The 9,930-nt window shown below is 35.5% G+C and overlaps 1 protein-coding gene across 1 annotated transcript; it reads right to left on the bottom strand.

The window, feature by feature from the left end:
- Nucleotides 1-4,533: 4,533 nt before the first annotated feature.
- Nucleotides 4,534-8,921, bottom strand: LOC111900405 (uncharacterized). The gene is made up of 8 exons (XM_023896295.3): nucleotides 8,235-8,921; nucleotides 7,755-7,955; nucleotides 7,544-7,666; nucleotides 7,383-7,420; nucleotides 7,206-7,308; nucleotides 5,229-7,118; nucleotides 4,991-5,128; nucleotides 4,534-4,913 (listed from the first exon to the last, which is right to left on the bottom strand). Exons 1-8 carry the CDS (start codon nucleotides 8,310-8,312, stop codon nucleotides 4,731-4,733), a joined length of 2,754 nt encoding a protein of 917 aa, XP_023752063.1. The 5' UTR covers nucleotides 8,313-8,921; the 3' UTR covers nucleotides 4,534-4,730.
- Between the last annotated feature and the right edge of the window lie 1,009 nt (nucleotides 8,922-9,930).

Genomic DNA, 9,930 nt, shown 5'->3' with positions numbered 1-9,930 from the left:
GTTAAATCGTGTCCAAGCACTCGAAAAGCAATCCAAACACAAACTAAGCACACCGCCACCCAACACGGCGGCTGGTGAAGGCAGGAGGCGGCAGCCACCACCTCACGGTGGTGGTTATGAGTTTCTTTTCAATATTCATTTACCAATTACAACATACAACACAAAAAAACAATTAGATACACACACACACACACTTCAGATAGCAATATACACTCCAGCTACCCACCTGGTGGCGACAACAATAGTTTGCGGCGACAGCATACGCACGAATGGCGACAACAATAGTTTGCGGCAGTGTGGATGGTAGTAGCCACCATGGCCGGCTGCCATGGTGGTTCTTCACGACTCTAATCGATTGAAAGCCCACACACACGAACACAACAACACTTCGAGGAGGCAAACGGTGACCAGAGCAACTGAAACATGCCATGTGGCGGCAACAGTGGCATTTACGGTGACATTTTGCGATGTAACAGGGGCCTAACGACTGATGGCAGCTTGTCTTCAATGGAAACGAGCAGTAGCGGCTGAGGCTCTATGATGGAGGCCGAAGAAAGAGAAGGAGAATAATGGTAGCTCAGCGTCTTTAGCAGCAGCAGAACGGCGCTGGAGGATGACGGTTCACACCGGCGGCAACGTGGTCAGCTGATGACGATAGCTGGATGGAGTCTTGACCGGTCGAAAAGGTAGGAGGTCGGGTGGTTGCTTGGTGGCCGCTAGCTGGGTGTTTTGGCCTCATATATGGGTTAAGAACCTTAAAAAGGTCTTAATGGGGGTGTTGGGAACATATGAGACATGCAAAGGTATAAAGTTGCCTACTTTATGCCCTAGGTCGTCTTAATAAGCTTAGATCTGACTTTTGGATGTGAGGGAATCGAGTATTAAGCACTTAATGGAAAAAGTGCTTAATCTGTTAGTACGATGGGTGTAACCTATATCGCATAACATAAGTCCCAGAGACTCAGTATGTTGCACGTACCAGGGTGGTACGCTGAGCGTACGCACCACAGATGGGCGTGGATCTGTTTTGGGCCTTTGAACTGTTAGGCCTCAATTAGTGACTGGGTCAAGATGTATTTTGGGAATAGTAGGCCGGTTCATCTATTTTGGGCCATGGATGTAATGATTGGGCCTTATTGGGCCATGAGGCCCATTAATGGTTTTTGGACATGGACTTGGGACCATTAACAAAGGAAGAATATTTGGGCCTTTGTGGAAGGACTTGGAGTTTGGGTTTCTCTTTGATTATGTGAAGCCCTAACATTGGTTGATATTATTATTCAGCACAGGAGGTTGCGGACAATTAAGAGAGCAGTTTCGGATTCTTCGGACAAAGGTGAGTCTTCTCACCATACCAATGGGTCTAAGGCACCATGGCCGGCCCATTTTATGTTAGGTTACTATGTATGTTATTACATGGAAGACCCCGGGGGAGCCCATGGTAATTGGATATAAGACCATATGGGGTAGCCCATGGCATTCCCATGTTAAGACTATGTGGGGTAGCCCATGACACAATGGTATAAGACCCTGGGGGGAGCCCATGGCATCCTTAAATGTTTATGTTTGTGTTATGTGTAGATATTTCTGTGATATATGATATGTTATGTGATTATGTATGTTATTGCATGGAAGACCCCGTGGGGAGCCCGTGGCAATTTGATATAAGACCATGTGAGGTAGCCCATGGCATTCCCAGGTTAAGCCCATGTAGGGTAGCCTATGGCACAATGGTGTAAGACCCTAGGGGAGCCCATGGCATCCTTACAGGTTTATGTATGCATGGCTTATGTGATATAGGTAGCTTTTATAGCTAACAGGATATCTGATATATGTATTGTGTGTGGTATGCTCTGGGAAACTCACTAAGCATTAGCTTATAGGTTGTGGATTTGTTTCATGTACTTCAGATCCCAAGGGTAAGGGCAAGGTGTGATGGCGTGGCATGCACTCTTTCTCAGGCGTTTTCACGGGACACTCTGATGTTTGGAATAAAAGTTGTATTTGACTTGTGTTTTGAAAACAATTATAACTGGATTTCTTAATGTTGGAACTGTGTTGATTATTCTAAAAATGAAAATTTTCTTTGTAAAAATTGGGTCGTTACAGAGCATTAGTAACACACATGATGGAGCACCATGATCCATAGTTGCATACCAGGATCGCTATGGCATATCAACCATCATGGTGGCACATCATGCAATAATCCTTGAGCATCTTCAACATCTGAGCTTCCTTGAACAATCTTGAGCATCATAGGGGACTTCATAGCATACGACTCATAAAGGGACACCTTTGCATATCAAGGAACCAAGTTGTGCATCCTTGCATCAAAATGACGCATCAGGTATGAGGATGGTGCATCTTGATCAAGGTATGACATATCCTTTCCAAGGTTGGCATATCAAGACATTCACTCCACAATGATGCATCCACCTCATGAATGGCATATCCAGTCACTTGGTGGCATATCCAGTCACTTCATGGCATATCATGTCATTTGGTGGCATATCCAGTCACTTGATGGCATATCATGTCACTTGGTGGCATATCAAGTCACTTCGTGGCATATCAAGTTCCAATAGTGGCGCACCTTGACTTCTAAGTGACACATCCAAGCATAGGATGCTCCATTCCACTTCCAGGTGCTCCATACCTCCTTTTATAAGATCTGTTCCTTTGTCACTTGATCTGTTCATTTGTCATGAGATCCATCCCTTTCTCATATGATTCATTCCTTTGTTACATGCTCCATGAGTCCCAAGTACTCCATTAAGTTTCAAGTGCTTCATTGAACTCAAATGCTTCATACGAATACTCCAACTGCTTAAGTCATATTTAACAGATACTTTCTCCAAAACATTAATTCCTGCACATAGACATATCAAATTACCCCTACAATTTAACAAACTTTACAAGATAGGAAAATTTTATATTTTTTTGCAAAAACATTCACCAAAATTTGAACCGTAATAAATATCATCAAGAATTGAGTTGATTTTATATAAGTAAGAATATTTTTTCTTCTTGTCTTTGGGTATCTCAACACTTTCTTTATGGATTTCCAATGAGCAATTCTTAGGTTCTTTAAAATCTAATGAACATATCAACAACAAAAATGATGTATAGTCTTCTGCAAACTAGTGCATACATTAAACTTCCAAAAACATAAGCATAAGGGATTTTTTTTTCCCATTTCTTCACTATCCAAAGGATCTAGTCAATACTAATCAAGCTCAAGCCTGTCTCTTTTATGTAGTAGAGCGGGAGTAAGAGAATATGGTGTCATGCTAGATCTTTCTATAACTTAATCAATATATGATATCAATATATGATATGACTAGTTGTGAGACCCGTATATTATACGGGTTGATTAAAACAAAATGTTAAGTATGAACGATTAAATATAAATTTTATTTGAATTTGAAATTGAAATAAGTGAAAATTATGAGAAAAAAACATGCAAAAAATAAATTAATTAAAATTATGTGTTTAATGTGTACTAAACGGATTAATTATAACAAAATGTTAAACATAAAGGTTTAAACTGTAAATTTAATTGAAATTTAAAATTTGAAATTAATAGTTATTATGGTAGGTTTAATTTATGGAAACTAAATTAATGATATATTGAAAATGAAAAATTAAAGTAATGACAAGTGGAAAATAAATATATCTCAAATTATGAGAAAATGACATGTGGCTGAGAATGACATGTGGTAAAATCATTTTCATTTATTAGGGTAGATTTCCAAGATAATCCTCAAATTTCAAGTGGTCCATCACAAAATATTTATAGCTTTATCATATAAGAAGCCTCATCCAAATCTTTCAGTATAAAGTTCTCGAATAGATTAATCCTGGTTTCATATAATAAACCAAGATTGCTACTTTAGCCAAAATATGCCCTCGACATGCAAAACTAAAAATTTGAACAGATAGCATGTATATTTTCTTAATTGTACTTGGGCCTTCGTGGTGGGCTCTAATATATCTTAGAAAGAAATTGGTCATGTATTTGGATTGAGTTCCTTTTGGATGGGGATTTAAATTCTAAAAAGATTTATCGGGTCTTAAACAATTAACATGGGCTATGATAATTCGATATATGCAAAAAAATAATACTAATAATTATACTTTACTACAATACTAACGTGGTTCCTTTTATATTCATAATCATTTGGATAAGAAAAAGAAAAGCTGCAAGTCTGCGATCTTTGAAAACAAGCAAGGAATATATTGATGTGTACAACTACTATGACAGAAGAAAAAGGAAAGTTTGATCCTGTAGAGTACTACCCATCATGCATGAAATACAACATTATGATGCACCAAAAAGGGGGACCAAGATCTGCACACCCTGAAAAATATTCTGCCAATCATGAATCCAAATTTCGAGTCAAAACATGAACTGAAGAACACATAAAGGGGACCAAAGAACTGGAACACCCTGAACTCTGAACAATATCATATCCTGCCAATTTCGAATCATTAAAAGCAAAATAAAATAAATAAATCAAACCTACAACAGAATTAACACAAAATCATGGGATTTCTTTTTCGTATATCATATATATATAGTGTATATTATCCATGAGGAGTATATGTAAATACGTAATTAACATATTGAAAGAAACACGAATGAAAATTTGAAAAAAAAAAAAAAAAGAATAAAAGAAAAGACCATATATATATATTAATATTACTGATTTACACATGACAACATTTGATTATCTCTGGGATTTCTTTGCGTTCTTGACGTTTCTTAAAGTCATCACAAGTTTTTGCCTTTCACCTTCTACTTCTGCAAATTTCAGACTTATTTCTGAATATCTTTCTTGCATTTCCAACAGTTCTTCTTCCATGGATTTGTTTAATTTCTTTAATAATGCAATTTCCTCAGCCCTTGAAGCCTGTGTTCCAATAAAATATATTAATATTTTTCTAAAAAGATCCGATCTTTATTGTTTTAAATGACAAGATTATTTACCTGTGAAATCACAATGCTCTGATCAAGATCCTCTAATCTTGTTTCCAATTCTTTTATTTTATGTTGAAGATCTTTCTCTTTCTCATGAAATGAACTTTCAGAGCTTTTCAAAGCTGTTTCCTTCATTTTCATTTGACCCTAGTGATCAAAACACAATATTTTTTCTTATATTTACAATCAAGAACTAAATTTATTAAAAATGGGAAAAAGGGTAGAGTTTATATTTATAATATAATACCTCAAGTAGCTCTATTTTGCTCTTCAAATTGGTAACCTCTTTTGAGCTTTTTGGGGTGTTTCTTGAAGCAGCTTTACTTAATCCCTCCAACATTATTACTCGATTGCTACTATCTTTAAGCTTCTTTTCCATTAAATTTAATTCATCTTGACTCTTTCTGACTTCTCCTTTTAATTCAGATATTTGGATCTTCATCTTCTCTTTCTCAGATTCATCTTCTACAATGGAAAGCTTCATGTAATTATATCGTGATTCAAGACTTTCAATCTCTGAATTCAACCGTTCGTTTTCACAATCTTTTTGCGTATTAGCATCCGTTAATTCGGTCAACTCCTTCTTTGACTTCTCGAGTTCCATCTTTACAAAATGAACCTCATTTTCAAGATTCTTTCTTTCATCTTCAAGATTCTCAATCTTAGTTCTACAAATGGAAGATAAATCTTCCATTTGGTTCTCCATCTTCTCCAACAGTTTTGATTTCAGAGTTATTTGTTTCAAAAGATCAACCAGCTTTTCCTCATGATGAACGCGAAAAAAGTCTAAATCTTGTTTGACTTTCTTGACCATATCTTCAAGATAACGTTTCTCTACACGAAGGTGATTGGCTTCCTCCATGGCTTTCATTGCCACCTTCTCATTTGCTTCAAAACTTGAATTCATTTGTGTAGAAAGCTTCCTGAAATCTTCTTGAAGTCTCTCTGCTGTATTAGCATTTTGTATTTTCATCTTTCTCATGCTTTCTTCTGCCCGAATTGCCCTTTGCTCCTGTTTGACTTTTTCATTCATGAGATCTTCAATATCTGCTTCAAAACCGTTTTCTTGATCTTCCAAATCTTTCTCCAAGTTCTTGACATAGGTTTTGAGCTCTTCAATGGCTAGAAATGAATCTGATAATTCTTTTGACTTCATTTTTAGCTCATTGTTCAAACTTTCTATTTTTGATTCGAGTTCATTGACTACAGTGTATGTGCCACATTCGTATTGCATCTTGAGTTGTTCTTGAAGTTGACTTTGTTCAAGTTTGTAAGACATATCATGGTTTCCTTGCTTCAAGATTTCATAATCAAGGGCAATTTGGTCCATTTGCATTTCGAGCTCGTCTTTATCTCTTTTGTACATCTCTATTTCGCCATACAGATCTGTTATCTTTTGTTCTAGTAAAAACGCCTCCTGCATGCCACTATGTTCTCTCACAATGTCTTCCAATGCCTTTTGATCTTCATCATCATCTATCTCAGATTTCACTTCTGTTGACTTTGACTTTGACTTTGACTTTTCCGAATCTTTCTGTTCCAGCATTTCTTCAAGATCCTGAACTGCAAGAATCAACTCGGAGTTTGACTCTTGTGTTTTTTGGAGTTGTAATCTGAGATTGGAATTCAAATCCTTTTCATAGTTAAGTTCTTGTCTCAGTTCATCAACAAGATCCCATGGATCCCCATTGTTGACTTTGACTTTGACTTTGACTCTGGATTCTCCTGAGAGCTTTTCACACACCTCCTTGAACGCGTTTCTTTCTTCTTTAAGTTCATCCACTTCCCTTGAAAGATCCTGACCCTTTTTTCTTTCCTTCACTATCTGCTTACGAAGAGTCTGTAATTCTAACTCTGAAACATCAACTTGTCTAGCCAAAACATCGAGTTCAATTTTGAGCTTTTTGATCATGGCATCTGGTGAACCTTCTTCTGATAATGAAGATTCATCTGTGCTTAATTCAGGAGGTGAACCTTCTAACCAATCCCATTGTGATGCTCTCTCATGTTCATGTTCATGTTCTTCATGAATTGTTGCAGGTGGTGGTTGTTCATGATCAGAACCTGATAATGTGAGATCAGATCCACTGGATGTTCGATTATCTCTGTTAATGTTATCATTCAAAACCTCACAATCCTGTTAAAAAAAAGAGTGTGTTAAAAGTTTACGTTTTTGCCCTTTAGTAATTGTTTACAAAATGGTAAATGAAAAATGAGAACTTACTTCATTAGGATTGCTTTGAATGATTTCTTCTGTATTTCCATTGGTTAATTGAGCCCTTAAACTCCTATCTTCTCGGTTTGCATTTTCACTTTTATCAAAATCCCTGTAAATTTTGTGAGTTTTAAGTTAAATTGCAGGAAATATTGAAAGTAATACTAGTTGAAATATAGATTTTACCTTTGATCTAATGACTCCTGTACCCTTTGAATTGATACCTAAAAGAACACAACCATTAAACATGAAACACGTAAATCCTATTGGTCTTTTTGGCGATTATTCCTGAATGGATTGTAAAATACGTATGAATTAGAGAAAAGGGTAAAGTAGAAAGGGCTAACATGTAAAATAGCAGCACAGTTTGCATTTTTAAGAGGAAGAGATAAAGAAGAGGTCTTCGTAGTTTCAGCAAAACTTGCAAAATCAATTGAAACTTCACCAATTCCACTGGATTTTGAAGAGCCCTACAAAAAGAATAAAAAAAAAAATTAATCGTGTTTTTAAGTTGCTTAATTTTGGATTTTGCAAGGATGAATTTGAAAGAATGTATACCGTTGCAAGAGAAAAGTGATAGATTTTCTCATGAAATTTTCCATTTTTTGGATCTTGAACAAACTTCACAGTTTCACAATGTGGTTTTTCCCAATAACAATTTCCATCTTTGACTTTGGCTTTTTCTAATCTTGTTGTTGGTTTTCCTGTATCTGCTGGAATGATAGATATGATCAAAGTATCGCCTGCTAACTGTTTTAGCTGCATACAAGATCAATAATCCAAGTAAGAATCAAGAGATCGATTTACTAAATTTTACTAGTTTTAGAGATCGAGATGAAAAATGGGGTAAATTTCCGATATTTTGATTTATATATATTGTATAATTGCATTGGATGCCTATAAAAGCTCAAACCTTGAAAGTTTTCTCTTAGTCAATTCAACTTAACACAAAGTGTGCAATAATTCAATCAATCATTTCAATGTAAAGATTGACATGAATGGATTATTGGGAAACGTCTAAGATAAAAGGAGTATTACCTGAGTTACATGAAATTGCAATCTGAATACAGCTTTGATCTTGTTCTTCTCGCTCCTCCATCTCGCCGACTTGAACATTTTCTCTCCCCTCACCGTCTCTCTCTATAAATACATGTATACGAGCTTGTGTGTGAAATGCTTAATTCCACAATGTGGAACTCCAAAATTCAGAGTTCTCCTGAGCTAATTCAAGGAAATCTGCAACTTCATCGGAGCTCCGGCAAGCGGCCGGAAAATCATATACGAACATCCATTATCCTCAAGACAAACTCAATGCGAATTTGCAAATCCAGAGCTCAAACGCACTAATTAAGCTTCAAGAAGTGCAAATAAACTCTCAGTCAAAGATCTTACAACTTACCCATGTTAGTTGTTCCCAAATAATAAAAACCCAGATCAATTCCTGAAGATCATGCTCAACAAACACGTATCAGATCAACAGACATTACGGCATTGAGTGAATTGACAAAATGTGAGTGAATGTCGGAGGTGTTTAGTGAGAGAGGTATCTCTACGTTGTAGAACTCGTGAATGAATTTAAGAATGAGCTTCAAAGCTCACAAAGCAGGTAGAGTAGATCTAAAAAGTAGAGTCCCCTCAACTTCTCTCTCTTCTCTCTCTGTTTCTCTCTCTACAATCATTTTAAAGATTTATGTTATGTATTTGAGTAGTGTATCTACAGTTCGTTGGAGAGAAGCTTACTATTATATATTGTGGCTTAAAAAAAAACAATAAAGAAAAGAGGGGTTAGCTACAAAATAGAAAAAGTGTAAGGGAAGCTTCTCTTGGATTTTATATATTTAATTAATAATTGAGATTTGATAAAGAACCAAAAAGTGTACAGAATTTACAAATCACCCCCTACAATTCAACACAGTATTCAAATTTTATTTCAACTATGAAATATGTTACGTTTGGTCCTTAGTCATCAAGATAACATATTGAAGGCTCTTATAACATCAACAAAAACTAATCAATCATATATAAATAAAGAAGCTGAAAATAATTTATCACAATGTTTCTACCGTTAAAAATGGTATATCTTCTCAAAGAAAAGTACGATGATCATTTTATTATATTGTTTGTCGGATAAAATTACATCAAAGTAATAGTATTATTTTTCTTAGAACCGAAGGTTACTATATGTCTAGAATAAAAACCAGTATATTATATTGTTTGTCGATAATATTACATCAAAATAATAGTATTTCTTTTAGAACCAAAGGTTACTAAATGCCTAGGATAAAACCTAGGACATCCTTGTTAAATATACTGTTAGTGAGGCGGGCTAGCCTCAGCTTATATATATCAAAGTAATAATATTAAAATGACAAATTTTCTTTTGTTGAAAATGGTATATATTTTCTCAAGGAAATTCATAGTATTTGTTTAGACACATAAAAATTTATATATGTTTTCACTATTTACCAAATATCTAAAACATTTATCAGTTTAGTAAGCTTTTTATAAATAATATACTATTTATAAAAATCTGAAAATGTAAAATTATAAATTTAGTTCCATGACTTAAAGGAGACAGTAAAGGCTTCCATTCCTGGGCTGTAGTGTAAATGGTGGAACTAGAAGTGGCAAAAATTGACACGACACGAAACCCGACACGAACCCGACACGAAATAAATGGGTTTGGGTAAGATATTTCAACCCGTTTAAATAAACAGGTTGACACGACACGACA

Source organism: Lactuca sativa, chromosome 6 (genome assembly GCF_002870075.4).
Source record: "Lactuca sativa cultivar Salinas chromosome 6, Lsat_Salinas_v11, whole genome shotgun sequence".
NCBI lineage: Eukaryota > Viridiplantae > Streptophyta > Magnoliopsida > Asterales > Asteraceae > Lactuca > Lactuca sativa.
This window is presented reverse-complemented; position numbering and strand designations above follow the sequence as displayed.

What these genes read in the sequence shown, in the direction of transcription:
- LOC111900405 (XM_023896295.3), bottom strand. Translation starts at nt 8,312, where the DNA reads ATGTTCAAGTCGGCGAGATGGAGGAGCGAGAAGAACAAGATCAAAGCT. An exon ending in ACTGTGCTGCTATTTTACAT is followed by an intron (nt 7,421 to 7,543) that starts GTTAGCCCTTTC and finishes GTGTTCTTTTAG; the next exon opens with GTATCAATTCAAAGGGTACA. An exon ending in AGAGCATTGTGATTTCACAG is followed by an intron (nt 4,914 to 4,990) that starts GTAAATAATCTT and finishes ATTGGAACACAG; the next exon opens with GCTTCAAGGGCTGAGGAAAT.